This window comes from Fukomys damarensis, unplaced genomic scaffold, assembly GCF_012274545.1.
Source record: "Fukomys damarensis isolate Sample0158 unplaced genomic scaffold, DMR_v1.0_HiC HiC_scaffold_23, whole genome shotgun sequence".
In the NCBI taxonomy this organism is placed as follows: domain Eukaryota; kingdom Metazoa; phylum Chordata; class Mammalia; order Rodentia; family Bathyergidae; genus Fukomys; species Fukomys damarensis.
In genome coordinates this window covers 39141539-39160611 of record NW_022900935.1, presented here as the reverse complement: position 1 = coordinate 39160611, position 19073 = coordinate 39141539, and the positions used below count along the sequence as shown (strand labels likewise).

Genomic DNA, 19073 nt, shown 5'->3' with positions numbered 1-19073 from the left:
GCCCGGCCCGGCCGCCGGGAGGGGATGCGGGCTCTGCTGGCCGGCCCCTGCTTACTTCGCCGCGGGGAGAGCTCATCCCGGCCCCGCTCCTCGTTAGACTTGGAGGCACTGCGTGGTTCGTGGGGTTTTATTTACCCGAAGGACTGGCGGAGCCCCGAGCGGACGGCCGCCGAGCGGGAAAGCTCTTTTCTGAACGGGCTTCAAAGTTTACCAGAGAGCCCAGAAGCCCCGGCACTTGCATATTCAGTACCAAAAGACTGACGCCTCATTTTTTTCTTTTTGACAAACTGCGCTTTGAGGGGTGGGCGGGAAATGTGCGGTTTTTATGAAAATGTCAAGGAACTCAGAGCCCCATTAAGCAGTGCTAATTAGTACATGTTCAATGCTAATTGCGTGCCGAGGAAGGAAGAGGCGCTGTCAGCTCTTCCCGGGCGTCAGGGAAGTTTCTGACGTCTCGCGAGTCCCGGCGTCGGGAAGCCCCTGCCGGGAGCTGGAAATTGCTGACAGCTCCCCGGGTAGTGGCCGAGGCCAGGGCGGTGTGGGTCAGCTGTCCTAGCTTCCCTTCAAGTCTGCCCGGCTAAGTGACACCCTTCGTCTTCCTGGGGAGGAGGGAAGCCCCGGCCCGACCCCCTGGCGACGCTGTGGCAGGAGTCATGATACCTTTCAGGTTCAAGATAACAGCCCTGAACAAACTAGGGGCAAGAATATCCCCAGATGTACAGTAGCACCATGGGCCCAGAAATGCCGACCCAACTTCAGATCATGGGAGGAAAACCTGGTTTTGCCACGAGAAGCTTTGTCACCCGCCTAGGAGGGCGGAAACTAAGGACAGCATGAAAAGCTTCCCCAGATTCGAAGCTGGGCACTTGGGGCCTGCAGTTCTGTGGCGACGCCTAAGCCCACAGGCTCTACGAGGTGGCAGAACGGGCGCGATGCCTCCTGGCACGCCTGGCCACCCTGGTCCTTTCCCAGGCGCACCGGAGGCTGCAGCTGTTCTGCCAGCCCCTGGGGCGTTGGTCTCCTCTGGGCCTTCCCCCGGCCAGGGAACTCCCGACTGCCACCCATCTGCTGCCAACTGATGTAGGAAGGTTTATTGAAGACCTCAGCTGAGCTGGCTGTGGTAGCGCACACTTGTGATCCCAGCCAAGGCAGAAGGATTGTAAATTCCAGCCCAGCTTGGGCAATGTAGCAACTTAGTGAGACCCTGTTTTAAAATACAATGAGAAATAAAAATAGGGCCTGGAATTTAGCTCAGTGGTGCCACCACCTGTCTTCCAAGCGTAAGGTCCCGAGTTCGATCCTGGCACCCAGTGAGGATGAAGTGCCAGGCCAAGGCCCTGGGTTCAATCCCCAGTACCATGAAAACAAAAACCGGAAAACCCAACTGTCACAAAGAAAAAATGAAGAACAGGAGGGACTTAAAGAACAAGTAGTCACTTTAATCCCAAGAAACTTCATTTCTGGTTAGCAAGCTGGCCTGGGAATAGGAGGGTGAGACTGGCGGACCCGAGGCTCTCCACCCAGTATCATGAACAGCCGGCCTCGTACCGTGGGGTGAAGTGAGAATGGATGGTGGTGCGGGCCTATAACCCCAAGACTGGAGAGCTGAGGCCGGAGGATGGAGAGTTCAAGCCCTGTTTGGGCAACCTAGCAATTTAATAAGACCCCGTCTCAGAGAGGAGTGCAGGGGCGGGAGATGAACTCAGTGTGAAGGTCATGGAGTCAGTCATGTACCAAACGAATGAACAGCAGGATAAATTTCAAAAGGAAAAGATTCTTAAGTATTTGTGAAAACAAAAACAATGGTACTCTGTGCTTTCTTGGTATAAGAGCCCATCTCTGCAGTAAAAACAAAGGAATTCTAAAGAAATAATTAAAAGACTGGTTCACAAATAAATGTAAGTTTTTCTTTGGGTATGCAGTTCAGGCTGGCCTTCAACTCATGGCAATCCTCCTGCCTCAGCCTCTTGAGTGCTGGGATTACAGGGCTGTGCCATCTTTACTGACAAGAATTTTAATGTATTAAGAACCATGAAAGGCTGGCTGTAGTGGTGCATGACTATAATCTCAACACTTTGGGAAGGCTGAGGCAGGAGGGTTGCAAGTTCAGACCCAGCCTGGGTAACTTAGCAACTTAGCCCTTGTCTCAAAAATTTTAAAAAATTGGGGCCGGGGACTTAGCTCAGTGGTTCTGGTGACTGCCTCACAAGCGCAAGGACCCAAATTCAATCCCCGGTACTAAAAGAATTAAAGAATTGACGGGCTGGGGATTTAGCTCAGTGGTTCCACTGCCTGCCATGCAAGCACAAGGACCCAAGTTCCATCCCTGGTACCAAAAAAAAAAAAAAAAAAAAAAAAAAGGTAAGGGATGTAGCTCAGGGAAAAGGCCCTGGGTTCAATATTCAGTACTGGGGGAAAAAAATCATACAAAAGTCAGGCATAGTGACACATACTTACACTACTACTTAGGAATCTGAGGTAGGAAGATCTGGAGTTCGAGGCCAGATTGGGCAACTCAGTAAGACCCTGTCTCAAAAAGGCTGGGGATGTAGCTTAGCGACAGAACACTCCTGGGTTTGTTCCCAGGTCAGCAAGAAGAAATTTACATTCTAATGATGAAGGTTGGCTACAATAAATTTTAAAACAAGAAGTCTTGCAGTTAAACTCTGAAAAACACACAAAAAACCCAACTGTAGAAACTCAAAATCCAGATATGTAAATTAAAAATAGTTGTCCCTTGATATCCATGGGGAACTGGCTTCAGGACCCCTGCAGACCTGGACAGAACCTGCACGCATCCTCCCAGGCGCTGTTTTTGGTGGTGGTATGATTATCTTCAACTTTTTTTCTATATATTTTTTAGAGTAAACATTTTCAGTAAGTGGCATTACAGCTTTTCTTGGTGGTGCAGCTCAGGAATCTGCTCAGAAACTGAGGCTGAGCTATATCCCCAGCCCCTAGGGGTATCACTGTTTTAAGTCAAGGGCTAGAGTTAGGGTAGGGAGGGGCGGCCTCAGAGGATCACATTTTCCTGTTTGCATTCAATGTCTTCCACATTTCCTACAACAAACATGTTACTGCTTTTCCCCCTTCACTTTCCTGCAATGCTAGGGGTGTGTGGCCTGACTGAGTTACATCCTAGGCCCAAAGTTAGACTTTTATAATCAGGAAAGAACAGAGTTTTCCTTTTAAAGGAAGAGATAAGGAGCAGGGGAGAGCAGGAGCTGCATTAGCCCCGCTGGCTCCAGGGCGCCTCCAGCTCCTCCTCCCCACAGCACTTGAACAGCTGCAGCAGGGTCCATGTTCCTCTGGCTGGTTCTGGGCCCCAGGGTGGCCCCTTGGGAAGCCATTACCTGAATGGGGGGGGGCGTCCTCTCAGACACAGCTGTAGTGGTGGCAAAAGAAAAGTCAGGTCTGGCTCTCTTCCAGTAGGAGTTAGTTTTAATGATTTAAAAATGAGTCCATACAAAAGCAGCACCATACTGGTGCTTCCAGTCCCCAGTCCTAAGATCTCGAGGGTACTATCTCTTCGGCCAGTTGTACCTGAAGCCTCTGTAGGGACAACACAAAGATGAGTTACTTACGGCTGTGTGGCGGGCAGTCTGCTCAGGGTCCAGAGGGCCAAGCTAGACAGCAGAGACCTCCAGAGCAGGTCCTGGGGCATGGCCTGAGGCGGCAGAGCTGTCCTTCCTACCACCAAACCTTGGGCAGCCCCACCTCAGGGTCTGCTTTCCTGTGAGGATTTCATGTATTTTACTAGAACATTCTTCAGCGACACTGACAACCCACACTGGCTGATGTTTTCTCATTCCTAAGAAACAGGCTGGTCTAGGAAAATTTCCCACCTTTTTGCTCTGAGGTGACCCAGGGAACTGCAGCAATGAGGAAAGAGTTCCTGGATTTGAGTCCTGGGATGCAGAAGTGGCCACGGGATGTGTGGCACAGAACTGCCCCCCCCCATGTCAAAAGTAAGTGAGAGGGCCCCTCTGCTGTGGTTCCCTGAAGTGAGGTGGGGCCGCTGGCGCAGGCCTGGCCGAGACCACATACCTGTCTGACTTTCCAGTTGGAAAGGACATACTTTTGTTCCCCACTGACTGTTTCAGTTTTTTGGCTGCAACGCATTTCTGAAAAGAGTTAAGAACCATCAAGCTGACAAGAAGTGGACACAGGAATGCTCCCTAACCTGGACAGGCTGAACGGGCCACACAGTGCCGCACACTGGTGTGCAGCCTTCAGCACGGACCCCAGGGGGCACATGAGGGAGAGCTTTGCAACTTGGATTCCCAAGCAGTGAACAGTTAACACCTTTAAGCTGCACGCTGGCTTTGACAGCCCTTGGGTCTCAACTGAGGGGACAGCCGATGGGTTCTGTCTGCGCTCGGGTGATGAAAGGGCCCCGGACAGGTCACGTCATCAGAGAGAGAGGTCACGCTGCAGGGACGTTCTTTTTCTTTCTGTTTCGGGGGGGTGGGGGTCAAAGCCAAGGCCCTGCACTAGTATGCTGAACAAGCACTGCTGCGCAGCTACCTTCCGCCCCCGCTGCATTTCATACCTTGCCAGGCACGGCCGGCTTGTTTGGGTCAAACTGGAAGGAAGGTTTGGGTTTGCTGTCTCCTGAAAGAGAGTAGTGACCAGAGAGCGTGTCACTGGGCTGACACACACAACAGGCGCACGGTGTGGCAGAGGCCCCCGGGCTCCAGTGAGGAGCCCACAAGTGCCTTCAGGGCAGAGGGGCTCCCCTGGTTGGAGTCGCCGAATGGCCTCATAGGCCTCAGGGCTTTCAACACACAAGACCTCGCTGTGTGTGTGCTGGAGAGAAGACATGAAGGGGACGAAGCCACTACTCACACGGAGGCCAGCCTGCTGAGCCGCCACAATGGCTGACATCTCCGATGGAGGACGGCCGCCTTCCTGCATGGCCTCCTCCCTCTCCCAGGGCCAGGGTCCCCGCAGCAGCCCTAGCCTGCTCCTCACCAGCAAAAGCCTTGAAGTCCGACTGGCTGTAGTCATAAGGGGTGAAATCTTTCTCTGGTGGACCTGGGTCCTTTGGCTTCTTGGAAATCTTGAGTCGTTTCTTCTCCTGTTTCTGTTCCGTGGTTCTTGGGTCACTTGTCGTTCGTTCTCTCTTCTTGGCAGCATTTTCTAGCTGCAGGGGAAGAGGCCCAGGGAAGGAAGCACAGAAATTTGAGGGAGGAGAAGACCTTCCTGCCTCTGGCACAGGAGAGCCTTTACCTGAAAAGCCTGAGGCAACCGGGGTTTGTAGTTTGGGTTTTGGAGGTCTGAGAATAGTGTCTAACTTAACGAGGAATGTTGGGATGGGACCCAGGCCTAACTCCATTATGTTTCATACGTCCTTGTACAATGGCCTGAAGGTCTCTTATAAAATCTAATGGTTCTGTGCATGAGATGATGTTGCAGTCTTCTACTTGTGGTGTCGTGGTGGTGCTCATGGACCATTCCAGATTGTGAATAGCAGATGAGGGAGGCTCACAACCTGTATTAGCTGAGGATTCAGCTGCTCATGTCACATGCAAGTCAGGAATTACAGGGTGCAGAGGGGCTACTGCTCAGCAAGCAGCAGCTTCAGACGGTCACGTGGCCAGTACAAGTTCCTAAGTGGACAGTGCGTCAGCCTCGTAAGAAAGGCAGGGTTATGTGTGTGGTGGTGTGAGCCTGTAGTCCCAGCACTGGGAGGCTGAGGCAGGATTTGCTGTGAGTTTGGAGCCAGCCTGGGCTACAGAGAGACCCTGTCTCAAAGAAACCCCCAAAGTATTCCTTTGGAGAATGGCGGTTCAGGGGTGGTGAGGATGAAGTGAGCCCAGGGCACAGTGGCACAGGAGATAGGCCCCCGCCTGGCCTGTAACCATGCCACCGTCCAGTAAGCACAGCAGAAGAAAGCACTCAGGGAGAGACCATCTTGAGGAGGAGCAAGGTCAGCTTGGGGAGGGGAGAGGAGTAGGTACAGTGAGGCAGCCTTAGCGGAAAAAGGGAACACCTCAAGCATGGGACCAACTCCCCTTCAGATAGCCAAGGGAGTCGGGACCATAAACAGGGCCACCCTGTTTCTGCAGAGGAAAGCCAGCACGTACTGCAGCCTGCTGTCGCACGGAGATGGCCTGCTCCACGGTGGCTTTGTACTCTTCCTTTGCTTGTTCCCGGGTGGCTGTAAGACGGAAGTGTCTGTGGAGCTGGGCACCGCAGGCCCCTGCAGGTGAGCTCCAGTGACTTCCTGCCTCTACCTGCACGTACGACCTGGGGTTCCTGTCCCCGCGGATGTTCAGAAGGAGTCAGGACCCTCTATACCTGTCCCCTCGCCCCCTGCCTCCTCTGCTGAGGACAACTCCATCCTACAGCTGCCCAGGACGGAACTCTGTGGCGAGGCTCCCCTGGAGAGCTCCTGCCCACCTGCTCCCTGCCAGCATGCTCCACCACGGCCCTGGGACTGCTCTTCCCCTCAGTCACGGAGGGGCTCTGCTCGGTGTCACGCTCATCAGACACCTCCCCAGCTCCCTCTAGAAGCAGCCCCCGTGGCCCTCTGGATGTGCTGCGCCTCCTGGTTGGATAGCACAGCGGTTGCTGGCTTGCCACCCACCCCCCAGCAGAAGGTAGTTCCAGCCAGGGTCGCTCCCCACTGATTCTGGCAGCAGCCGGCCTAGCCGAGTGAGGCAAGGGGCAAGGGGGGGCCCTTTAAAAACGCTGCATTCACAGGGAGTCACAGCTACCTGTTTGCTCAGCTGCCTTCTTCTTGGAAGTTTCTTTAGCTTCTTTCTGAACCTGGACCTGGCTGGCCAGCTTCCAACGGTTGCTGATCTGTAATGAAAACAGACACAAAAAAACTCCAGAACTCTGCTACCCAGGAGAGCCTGCTGTGCAAGGAGGCAACAGAGGGCTCGCTAACCTAGTAACGCACATATCCTCAGCCACCAGTCCCAAAACTCAGGACACAAGAACAAATCTGCTGGCTTCATTTCTAAATCCCTCCTGAGGAGAGTAAAAAAAAAGCTGTATTGTGGGCTCTACTGGGCCGGAGACTTTCACAGCCAGCATCTCATTCAACCCCAGCTGTGACCCTGGACAATGGCGCCACCGTCCCCTTCCCTAGGAGAGGCGGAAGCTGGGCTTGGTGATGGCTGCCTATACTGGGGAGCACTGGGGAGGTTGATGCAAGAGGACTGTACCATGGAGCCCTGGCCAGACAATTTAGCAACTAAGTGAGACCCTGTCTCCAGATACAAAAATAATAAAAGGGCCGGGGATGTAGCTCAGTGCAAAGGCCTGAGTTCAAGCCCGAATACCACCACCAAAAAGTACCCCCGCCCAAAAAACTAAAGAGAGACGAGGAAACAGGCTGGGGAGGTTGGGTAACTTGCCCAGGGACACACTCAATAAATGGAGGAACTGGAACTCAAGGAAGGGCCTTCCCCAAGTCCAGTGTACTTCTTAGCCCTCACTCTCAGCTGTGGCAGTGGATCACATCGGGGTGATCTGCAGGAGCAAGGAAGGGACGCGCAGCCATCGGGGGCCTTGGCCAGGGGCAAGGAGAAGGCAGGCCCCACTCATTTCTGGAATACAGAGCCAACCCTCTGCAGCAGGGCTGAGGCCTGTCAAGGTGTCACTGAAGGACAGCCACATTTGCCACCCTGGTCCCAGAGGAGATCCTTCCTTCAGGGAGGAAGGAGGCTTCCAGGAACTAGGCAGAGACCCAAGGGAAGGGCATTTGCATTCACAGAGCTGCTGAAAACAAATGCAAGGGTGGAAGACAAAGTGTGCAAAACTCAAGCTGTCAGCTCTAGGAGCCTCGAAGTGACATACATAGGCAGAAACACATCGGGTTGTGCATTTAATGTTTGTGCATTTTATTACATATAAATAAACCTCAATTTAAAGCCACAAAACAAAACCCCTTTGCCCTGTGTTAGGGTGGACTTCACACATTCCAGGCCAGCGAGCTACTGCTGAGCTCCTCACCAGACCCAAACCTGTCTCCCACAAGGCTTCCACGTGCTTCTGAGAGCCTGGGCCAGGCGCCGCCCCCTCCTATAGCAAAGCTGAGGCAGGGCCTCTTCCTTCATGTCCAGGGGCCACAGAGGGGCCCCACATGCAGCCTGTCTAAGACAGAAACCTGGTTCAAAGAAGTAAGATGTCCCTTTTCCTTAGAAAGGGTGTCGAGTCCACTTACTTCATAGATTTTCGAGGATGGATCAAACTTTGCTGCCTGGGAGATGTGGGCCTGATGCTCCAGTGAAGGCAGGAACTGCAGAAGGAAACACCACAGAAACTGCTAAGAGGCAGCCTGGGACCCTCCTGGATACTGGGGATGATGGACCCAAGGGCCTTGGGCCTGTCCTCTCCAAAGACTTGTGGCCGTGCTCAGGTAAGAGGCACAGAGAACATCCACGGCAGCTACTCACCATCCGGAATGGGTTTTCAAAGGACTCCATGATATTCTGGGCCTTCTTCTGTGCGACTGTTAATGGAGTCTTTCCATTTTCCTCAGCACTGGGTTCCTGCAGGGACAGATAAAAACTGGTCACTTACAGTCACAATCAGGTTGTGACATCAGTATGTGAACTGGCCAGCGAGAGTCACGTGGACAGCAGTGGCAGGTGCTAAGATCTCCTGCCCATAACAACACACAGCAGGGCACAGGGTGTAAATGTGGGCCACTCTGCCCGCTATTCCCCATCTCACAGCTGCTCACCTAGGCTTGCAGAGGCCACGGACGTCTTTCAGAGCCTTATGGCCAATGGGGCAGAACAAGGATTTAACCCTGATCTGCCTGAGGTTTTAACTGATGCCTGAAATTTAATATGTCTTTATGGGTAATGAATGAAACTTGTAACAGAATGTCCTTCCCTAGAATCTGTGCAATCCTTTGCTTAGTCGGTAGCTGTGTTTCCCTTGTCACACAGAACCCAGGGAGACCACGGCTTCCTCAGACTAAGCAACGCACGGCCGTGTTTATGCCTGCAGTCGTGTTGACACACTTCGCTGCCCAATCACCTTGCTGGTTTTGTTAACCCTGTGATCAGAGGCTGAGCAAGAGGACTGCAAGTCTGAGCTCAGCCTGGACAACTCAGTGCCTCAGCTGGACCCTGTCTCAAAATAAAAAATAAAAAAAGCTGGAGCTGGAGCTCAGCACCAGTGCTGGTTCAATCCCCAGCACCACAAACAACACAAAGAAGCCTTCAAACCCTAATGGCAGGGGTAGTAGTGGTACGGGGCGTACTGGGCAAGTGCTCAGCCACCGAGCCACACTCCTGGCCGGGGGTATCTTTTTTCTGCAGCACCAGGGACCGAAGCCAGGGCCGGACACATGTTGCAGCACTGAGCTACTTCCCCAACTTTTCTTTTTTTTCCCCCAGTACTGGGGATCAAACTCAGGACCTTGTGATTATGAGGCAGGTGTGGCACAACTGAGATACATCCCTGGCCCCTCCCCATCTTTTCTTATAAATTGCCAAAGCAAGACCCAGTCTTACGTTACAAGATTCAGTCAGAGATGAACGTGAAGTCCCAGCCAATACACACTGCAGGTGGCATTCCATCCCCCAACACCGGCATGGTGAGGTGGCTGTGATTTTAATCCTATAAACTCCTGTATCTCAGCTTTTTAAAATTGTATTTTTGGTACTGGGGTTTGAACCCAAGCCTTCCATTTTTATTTTTTTAAACAAGGTCTTGCTAAGTTACCCAGGCTGGCCTCAAATCTGCAATCTTGCTGCCTCAGCCTCCCAAGCAGTGGGATTACAAGTCTGTGGCACTGCACCTGGCTCCCTGCAGCTTTATCATCTGAGCATTCAGTGCACTTGCTGCCTGCTCCTACCTAAGATGGATGATAGTGATTCTCAGCTCTTTCCGAAAGTCACCTCCCCACTCCCTTGTGTCTGCAGCCCCCAGGCTTCCTTGCGTGCATTTGCCTTTTCTCTCTGGTTACCTCAGTACGCAGCTGTCCTGACCAGCTGGCCTCATCTGCAATCTTGCTGCCTCAGCCTCCCAAGCAGTGGGATTACAAGTCTGTGGCACTGCACCTGGCTCCCTGCAGCTTTATCATCTGAGCATTCAGTGCACTTGCTGCCTGCTCCTACCTAAGATGGATGATAGTGATTCTCAGCTCTTTCCGAAAGTCACCTCCCCACTCCCTTGTGTCTGCAGCCCCCAGGCTTCCTTGCGTGCATTTGCCTTTTCTCTCTGGTTACCTCAGTACGCAGCTGTCCTGACCCACGGATGCACTCGGGCCTTCCTTTGGTAAGAGGTCCAGAGTTCGGATCCCTGGCAGCCCAGGTGGTAGAGCCTTTTTCTGTCACAGCCCTGTGCACGTCCCAGGGGCCTGGCCCAGCCCAAGTGAACCACGCAGATTCTCCCCGACGGGCAGAGCCAATAACGACTGTGACTGCTGGCACCTCTTCTGGGGACAGGCAACAAGGCTCTGCCCGCTCTGGCTGCCAAATCCCTACAGTGATTCCCAGTGTGGAAAGGCTTCCCAGTCCTGTTCATTCCCCAAAGCACCTGTAGACACTGGGACTTTGTCAGGCACATGAAGCCCGCCTCCACAATCAACAGAGACTCGCTGCCCCTGCCGAGCCCCAGTAAGGACCAGCCCTCTGCCGTGGCTGTCCGAAACCCCTGCTCTGCCATCTCAGCCTGTGCCTCCTTCCTCCAAGCAACCATTCCCTGAAGGTTCCTTTACGCACAGTGCTCACGGGAGGAGCCTGGCCCTGTCCTGCAGCCCGAGACCTCCTCTCCCGGAGCACTCGCTTCTCCCCGCCCCTCCACACACTGCAGTTTTTGCTCTGGTGTTGTTAGTCTCAAAGGTGTGAGCAGCCCTTCAGGCAGAGGCCTTTTCCTGTTGCAATTGGGGGCCTCACATGCCAGCAAGTGCTCTTACACCAGCTGCAGCGCAGCCTCAGCCTGCTGGGTAAACCTCACAGATGCGGACCCAGGGATCTGTCTTTGTGCATCAGCAGAGCTTCCTGCTACTCACGTTAAATAAGGTGATGACTGCTGTGGCGAGCAGGCACTGTGTCTCCTCCAGCACGGTCTCCTCTTTTGGGTCAGCGAAGAGGCTCACTTGCTTCTGTGCTGGCACAGGCCCTGGAGGTGTGGGAGTCGACAAGCTCAGAGCTGCAGGCTGGCAGTCCAGGCAGTGGCCCACCTCCTTTGGCGTCCACAGGGAGGCCCCCACCTTACCAGCACTTGGGGTGACTGGGCAGCCATCCGGAGGGCCATGAGAGCAGTCGTGGGGTCCAAAGAGAACATTCTCCAGCCTCTGTATCAAAGGAACCAGTGGGCCACATGTACAGCTTGCACGCAGGCCAGGAGCACTTGGCCGGTGAAGCCAGCCTGGCCTGTCAGATCTGTCTATGTCTGTGCGGGCTCTGACACCCCACCCGCCCGGCTGACAGCATGTGGCACTGTACCTCCACAGCGGGCAGGGGTCCACTCTTCTTCACTCCAGCTGCAGTCTCAGACTGGGGAGGAAAGAAGGAGCTGTGGAAGGCTGAGCAAACTCGACGACACATGTGTTCCCCTAAAGACTGTGCCCTGCCACAAGGAGCCTGTCAAGGGCCTGTGACACCGCCCCCCCATCCTCCCATCCTCCCGTCCTTGCTTCAGCACCTGGCATGAATATCTGGTACTCAAGAATACACAGCCAGTGCAAGAACAGACTTTATCCTGACAAGCTCAGCATGGAGGATTCCGAGTCAGGAAGAGGGCCTTCTCCAGCAGCCACAAGCTCCACTTGGACAAACAGCTAGGAAAGACCTGGTTTTCCTTCAGTGGCACAGAGGAAAGAACTTCATGCTCCCCTGCACATGACAGGCGAGCATCTTACCACTGAGCTACCGCCAGCCCAGGAAAACATGTTAACATCTCTTCCTGTCTCAGACTACAGGATGTCTTTATCCTCAGGTGATTTTCTTTTGCTTGTTTATTTTGAGATAGAGTCTTGCTACATAGCTCAGGCTGACCTTAAATTTGTGGCGATCCTCCTGCCATGGCCTTCTGAGCGCTAGGCTTACAGCACCTGCCACAACACCTGACTCTCAAATGCTTCTTTGACTTTGGCTTTCTAGGTCAATAATCTTTCAAAAAATTACTAATATGCTCTGCTGTCAACTAATACTACTACTGAACCAACCTATTTAAAACTGCTGGAATAAGGGCTGAGGATGTAGCTCTGTGGTACAGCACCTGCCTAGCAAGCACAAGACCCTGGGTTCAAACCCCAGTTACGCCCCCACAGCCCCCCCAAAAAAAAGAAAAAAGAAAAAGTACTGTCCCACTAAAACACAAACCAAAGGAACACTTACACTATTTTATGGGATAAAAGTGTTGCCCAACTAGTAAGGCCAACTAAGATATTTAAACAAAATAAAAACATGCAAACCTAATAACTTACTGCATTACCTGTGTAGGATGCAAACTTGTGTGCTCGTTCCTATGCATTACACACTCAGACATGTGTCTGAATTTTCAGTGACATGCTCCACTTTCACCTAAACCTGTCTAAACTTCAGCATCTCCTTCACAAAGCCAGCTCTTTCTGAATTCCTGTCTTCTTTTTTTTTGGTACCAGGGATCAAAATTGGGACCTTGTGCTTGTGGAGCAGATGGTGGAACCACTGAGCTAAATCCCCAGCTCATGAATTCCTATCTTTATCCATGGTTCTCATAGCTTCCCTATCACCTAGGCTTTAAATTTGGAGTGAGCTGGTTGGCATGCTGGCACACATGTGCAATCTCAGCAGTCTGGAAGGATTGCAAGTTCAAGCCCAACCTGGGCAATTTAGCCAGGCCGTGTCTCAGAAGAAGGGCCGGGGAAACAGCTTAGTGTGAAGGTTCTGGGTTCAACAACAAAGAACATGCGCAGTAGTGGTTTTAGACTCCGCTTTCATTCTCTTTGAACCCATTTGCTGTCTACTTAGTGCTCCAAACCAACTGGCAGGACTTCCCATCACCTCCCAGTACCTGTCCCACCCATTCTGTGACTGTGCACTCAGCACGAGCCTCCCACGCGGACCGCTGCCAGGCTTCCAACGCATGCTCCCTGTGCCGAGAGCCTAGCTCCTTCTCACTCTGTCACAGTAACTGCTTTGTGGCCACGGTGAACTGGCCGAGCTACAAGATGTTCATACATGCCTCGGGCCCATCAACAATAGGGTCATGAAGTAAGAAGGATGAATTTTTGCTCCCTCATACAGGACCATCATACAGAAAACGAAGGGGCTGGAGTTGTAGCTCAGTAGTAAAGCATGCACAAGGCCCTAGGTTCAACTGCCAGCACCACACACACACACACACACACACACGCACTGAAGAAGACCCACTCACTGGATTTCCAACTTCTTGCCTCCTCTGAGCAGCTCATGGACACAGGAGACCCTGACTAAAGTGCTGGCAGAAAGAACTGGAGCAGAAGTGTTAGCCTCTTACCTTGAGCAGGGGCATCTCTCGAGCCTGCTGGATTAGAAGATGCATTTCATTGATCTGCTGCCGTACAAGAGGCGGTACTGGGTTGCAGCAAGCTATGATGCCCTGAGGTTCCCTAAAGATAAAGACACATTTGACTCACTACAGAAACGCAGCCCTTAAAAGCTCCTGACAAGTGACTGAGCTCCTGAACGGCGGAAGAAAGAGGATCAGAAGTGTGAGGCCAACCTGGGAACTCAGTGACTTGGTCAGATCCTGTTTCAAAATATGTAAAAAACAAAAAGGGCTGGGGATGTAGCTCAGTGTGAAGGTCTTGGGTTCAATCTCCCAGTACTGGGGGGCAGGGGAGAATAATGACTGAGCTAAGCTGCAGACCTGGAAAACCCACTGTGTTAAAGTAGCCTAGGGCAGCTGCCCACATGTGAGTTGTGCTGCACCAGGTTCTCAGCCGAGTGCACTGAGCCTGACTCTGCCGACAGGCAGAGGGAGCAATGAGCACAAAGCCCTGCTGACCCTCAGTTCTGCAGGGTGCCCAACAGACTGCAGATGTGGTTCCTGATTATGCTTCAACTCACGTCGAAAAATGCATAAAGTCACCAGACCTTCACTTCCCTAAGTGGCTGCCAGAAGCTTGGGGACTGACACTGAACTTGACTAAGGCATAATCATAGGACCTCTCACTTCAGAGGTGTCAGTGCTCACACAGCAGCCCTTGCACAGACATTTGGGGCTCCTTGCACTTCAACCTGCTGAGCCTGGAGGGCTAATCTTCTCTGAGAACCCAGCCTGAGGAAGAGCAGTCAGCAAGGCCTCATTTGCAGGACAGGAGGTCCACAGAGGAAGTCAGAGTTGGCTCTTAAGACTCACTTAGGCAGCTCCTCAGCAATCTTGAGCATCATATGGTTTGGCAGAACATATCTGAAACAAAAATCAATAGGAGCACGTGAAAATTCAGCCAATGATGTTGGGTAGGGGGAACCAGCCTTCATGGCACGAGGAAAGAAGTCCCTCTTCCCTGTCAACAGACCTGCTTAGCCTAGAAGCAAGTGCCAAAGGATTCTTGAGTCCCTTACCCATAGCTCTCATCCTCCCTGCGAGCTGTCTTGTCCCTCCAGGCGAACAGCAGCTGGAAGGCTGTCAGTTGCTGCGAGTTGAGATGCTTCTTTTGCTTCCGGTACAGTTCAAGATAGGACTCATCTGTGAAGACAGGTTTGACGAATTTCTGCAAAACACAGAGAACATTCAAGATCAGTGGAAGTGAAATTGTGCCTGGGCTCTTGAAAACACGTGGCTCTTGTCTGAGATCTAAGGAGCACAGGCAAGAGCAAGAACCTAGTCAGACACGGGGAACTTGCGCACTGGGGTTTGTGTGGCTCTGGAGTCTGTACCTTGAGGCAGATGTCCCTGCTCCGCTGCCACACTGCCTGCAGCTGGGCAGGCTGCTCGTTGCCTCGCTCCCACAGCTCCAGCCTCATCTTGTCATAGATGTACAGCAGGTAATGGGTGTCGTCCCGGGCGTAGCTGAGCATCTCCTCTGGCAGAGGCCTGAAATTGCAGCACAGGATGTGGCTCCAGCCATCCCGCCTGTCTAGGTGGGTGCTAGGACTTTCTGGACCCATCTGATTTCCGTGACTGTTACACAGCTAGTAGTCTGGCTGGAGGGACGTGTCCTACACCAAACCATTGCTGTAGTAGCAGGCGGAGAGGAAGGGAGAGTGAGGACGTGGATGAGGATGAGGACCCTGCAGTCCGAGGAGTGAATCTTGGCCCCATTTGTCTGCTCTTGGGCAAGCTCCTTACCCTCTCTGAGTGTCACTGCCCTCCCCTATGAAATGGCGACAAGCACTTCACAGGCTGCTGTGAAGATGACACAGGACAGCAGCCTGGAAGAACTCAGGCCAGGGGAAGGGCTCAATAGCCGGGACTGATCTTCAGAAAATTAATACAGTTCTTGTATTTGGACCCCCCACCCCCAAGTACTGGGGATTGAACCTAGGGAGCATTGAGCTACATCCCCAGGCTTTTAAATTTTTTTTTAAATTTTGAGACAAGGTCTCACTAAATTGCCGGAATGGGCTGGAACGTGTGATTTTTCCTGCCTCAGCCTCTCAAGTAGCTGGGATTTCAGGTGCATACTACTAAACCTGGATCTATTACATTTAAAATTTATTATTATTATTATTATTACTATTATTATTATTATTATTATTATTAGCAGTTCTATGGACTGAACTTAGGGTTTTCACAATCAGCCACATCCCCACCCCCTTTAAAATTTTTTATTTTAACACAGGGTCTCACTAAGCACAGAGTTGCCCAGGCTGGGCTTGAACTCATAGAACTCTTGCTTCAACCTCCTACAGTGTTGGGATTATAGGTGTGCCACCCCATCGGGCTAATTTTTATTTCTCCTGTTTAGAAGCCCTGGCTTGTGGAGATGGAGAAAAGCCCAGTGGCAGGTTCATAAGGCATTACAGCCCAGGGAGGAGGCCAGGCCCTGAAAGTGCTCAGCTGGGCAGGGTTTCCCGAGTGTGACAGGCCTGTGCCACAGCAAACACAAGGCCAAACCCAAGTCATGGTGCACCCTGGACTTCTTGCACACTTCTAACCATGGCTGCTCGATTACCAAGCTGCCCATGGTGAATCTCCCCAGCAGGCCAAGGTAACAGAGTGAGCCCCACATAAACTCCACAGTGCCATTTCCTACTGCTTCTGTGCTACAGAGAACACCTGGAGAGAAGCCCGGCACCATTCATCCCAAGGCTCAGATAGGGCTGCAGCCTGAACACGGGTCCTCAGGCTGAGAGGTTAACAGACTGCCAGGCTCTCTTCTGCCACCTGCACTTCCTCATCAGGCGCCACTGACCGTATCCTCCAGTCGGCCAGCTGGTACTGCTTGTTGGACCCCACGCCGCAGTAGAGCCGCAGCAGGTGGTCCAGCGAGTGCCTGCCCAGGCTGAGAAGGCGCGCGGCCTGATGGGTGTCAAACATGTTCACCACGTACAACCCGAAGTCCTTCTGCAGCCACTCAATGTCGGAATCAGCACCATGGAAGACCTGAAATGACAGCAAGGCCATGTGGTACTGCGCCAGAAGGTACCCTTCAGTTACCTCTGCCTCCAGGTTATCTGAACACTGGTATGGAAGCACCATGAGAGTAAGACCCATGTAGTTTCTTTTTCCCTGGCACTGGGAATTAAACTCTGGACCTTGTGCCTGCCGGGTAGGCGTGGCAAGATGCATAGTTTTAAATGCTTCTTTTCATTTGGGCCACAGCCTTCGTCCGGCCTCCTAACTATACATTGTTAAGACCTGAAATTGCTACCAGTGAAGGTCTGGGGAAGTAGCACTAGTAGCTCCAAGAGGGTCCATCTGTAAGTTCAAGTAATCCTGATGGCTGTGGTAGGCAGCATGATGATTTAATATGTTTCTGGGGGTAACAGGCTAGGTCTTAGCTGTTCCTACAGCATTAGCACTGGAACCTAGGGGAGATGGTAAGATCCTCCCAGCGCTACTGGGTCAAGGTGGGAAGCGGGAGCGGTACACGGTAAGCTATCTGACCCTGCCTCACGGGCAGGCACTGGGAAGGGCTGGCTGACCTTAACGATGGCAGGGTTTGTGAGGCTCTCGTTGAGAATGTACATATCGCTGCGGAGCTCCAGGGTGTCCACGACGAAGTCTTCTGTTCGAGTGGAAATCTGCATCAGGCAGGTCAGTCCTAGGAAGCTTCTGTAAGAGTGGTGCTAACACGCAGGGAAAATGGTATTACTAGGCTTTCCTTGGCCAACTTGGAGGAGTCAGCTATAGAAAAGCTACACGAGTAACTAGTAACAAAAAACAGATGAAAATCAGTGCTAGCTTGGGCCAGGGATGTAGCTCAGCAGCACAGCGCCTGCCTGGTAAGCACCAGGTCCTGGGTTTGATACCCGGTTAAAAAAACAAAAAACAAATCAGTGCTAGCTTTATAGTTCTCAAGAAGGTGAGCTCACAGAAAATGTAAAACCCACTCCAGGTCAATTATAAGATACCTCCAAGTCTACAGCAAATTCTTCACAATTCAAGAGCTTCTCATTGAGCTCCACAAGTTCGTCCAGAGAGGACACGAAGTGGCAGGGAGTTTCTTCCACAGGTCTGTATAACTGGAGAGGTGAAGGACAGCACAGTGAGAAAAAGGCGACACTCAAAATGATCCGCTCCGAAGTACACAGTGATTAATGCATCCAACGGTCTGCAGTCCTAACGTTCTGCTTATAGACTCTCAAGGAATGTTAGCTACAGCAAATAATGTACTGATTTTCCTCTTCCCGGGCTCCTCAGATAAGCTTCAACTAAGGCTGGGCACTAACCTGGGGTCGTGGCTTTTGCAGCACTGAATCTGGTGGAGTAAAGTGATCTAGTTCGTACTGATAGGGATGTGCAAACCTGAATGAGGAAAACAGACAGAGATTGTCTTAGTTCCACAATTCGTAGGAAAAACAATCACTGTGATCTGATTTGTAAAGACAAGTGAGGAAAGACAGGCCATCAGGAACAACTCTTTGTAACAGAAAGTATCACTATTGCAATGCTTATTCAAGTGCATCAAATAAATCAGTCGATACCTGACTACCCCTACAGTACAATAATTAGAAGGCTCTTCATCTATTTAGAGAGAGCTGAATCCCCCAGCTTTTTCTTTTTGTTACCAGGATCAAACTTCGGACCCTGAGCGTGTGAGGCATGGGGCAGAGCCACGGAGCTAAATCCTTGGCGCCCCCAGGCAGCTTATAAAAATTTTGTTTCCTTTTTCATTTTTTGAGTCAAGGTCTTGCTTGAGATTTAGACTAGCCTTGGAACTTGAAGCGATCTTCCTGCTTCAGCCTCTTGCATTCTGGGATTACAGGAATGGGACCTGAAATGGGTTCCACCAGGACCTATAGCTTTATGAATATTTGAATACTTATTTGTAAAACACTGTATGGATGGCACTGTGGATGATAAAATGAGCCAAGCCTGGGGTGTACTCCTGTAATTCCAGCACTCATGAGGCTGATGCAGGAGGATTGCTTTGAGTTCAAAGCCAGCCCGAACTATATAGTGAGACGGTCTCTAAAAAAAAAAAAGGTGTACTATTTTGTTGTTTGGAATAACAAATTTGTGAAGTTAGAAAGAATGGTACAAGTATTTCAGTTGGCCAGGAGGTAAATGTTAAGTTTTTCTGTTCCTCTATCCTATATTTCATAAAAATCCCAAGTCTGAGCTGGGCACAGTGGTGCATGCCTGTTATCCCAGCACTCTAGGAGGCTGAGGCAGGAGGACTGCAAGTTGGAGCCAAGCCTGGGCAACCTAGTGAGACCCTCTCCCAAAATAAAAAATGAAATGCCGGGCATGGTGGCACATGCCTATAATCCCAGCACTTGGGAGGCTGAGGCAGGAGGATCGCTGTGAGTTTGAGACCAGCCTGGGCTACATAGTGAGTTCTAGGTCAATCTCAACTACATAGTGAGACCCTGTCTCAAAATACGCCCCCCGCCCAAAAAAAAAAATGAAAATGAGCTGGGGTTGTAGAACAGTGCAAAGGTTCTGGGTTCAATCTCTAGTACCACAAAAGAGGGGGGGAAATAAATAAATAAATATATATATATACATATATATATATA

The 19073-nt window shown here is 51.6% G+C and overlaps 1 protein-coding gene across 2 annotated transcripts in view; it reads right to left on the bottom strand.

The window, feature by feature from the left end:
• Positions 1 to 3377: 3377 nt before the first annotated feature.
• The window catches only part of Exosc10 (exosome component 10), a 23719-nt gene continuing 8023 nt past the window's right edge, over positions 3378 to 19073 (bottom strand). The window contains exons 7-25 of one of the 2 annotated variants that reach the window (XM_010628117.3): positions 17781 to 17856; positions 17463 to 17573; positions 17034 to 17177; positions 16301 to 16491; positions 14823 to 14979; positions 14508 to 14656; positions 14302 to 14352; positions 13438 to 13549; positions 11421 to 11471; positions 11191 to 11269; positions 10985 to 11094; positions 8412 to 8507; positions 8180 to 8254; positions 6723 to 6810; positions 6090 to 6163; positions 4975 to 5146; positions 4553 to 4614; positions 4048 to 4124; positions 3378 to 3552 (exon numbers count right to left, since the gene is read on the bottom strand). In XM_010628117.3, coding sequence (XP_010626419.1) covers positions 3522 to 3552; positions 4048 to 4124; positions 4553 to 4614; positions 4975 to 5146; positions 6090 to 6163; positions 6723 to 6810; positions 8180 to 8254; positions 8412 to 8507; positions 10985 to 11094; positions 11191 to 11269; positions 11421 to 11471; positions 13438 to 13549; positions 14302 to 14352; positions 14508 to 14656; positions 14823 to 14979; positions 16301 to 16491; positions 17034 to 17177; positions 17463 to 17573; positions 17781 to 17856 — 1906 coding nt within the window. In that variant the 3' untranslated portion in view covers positions 3378 to 3521. The other variant, XM_010628116.2, reaches the window with a different exon arrangement.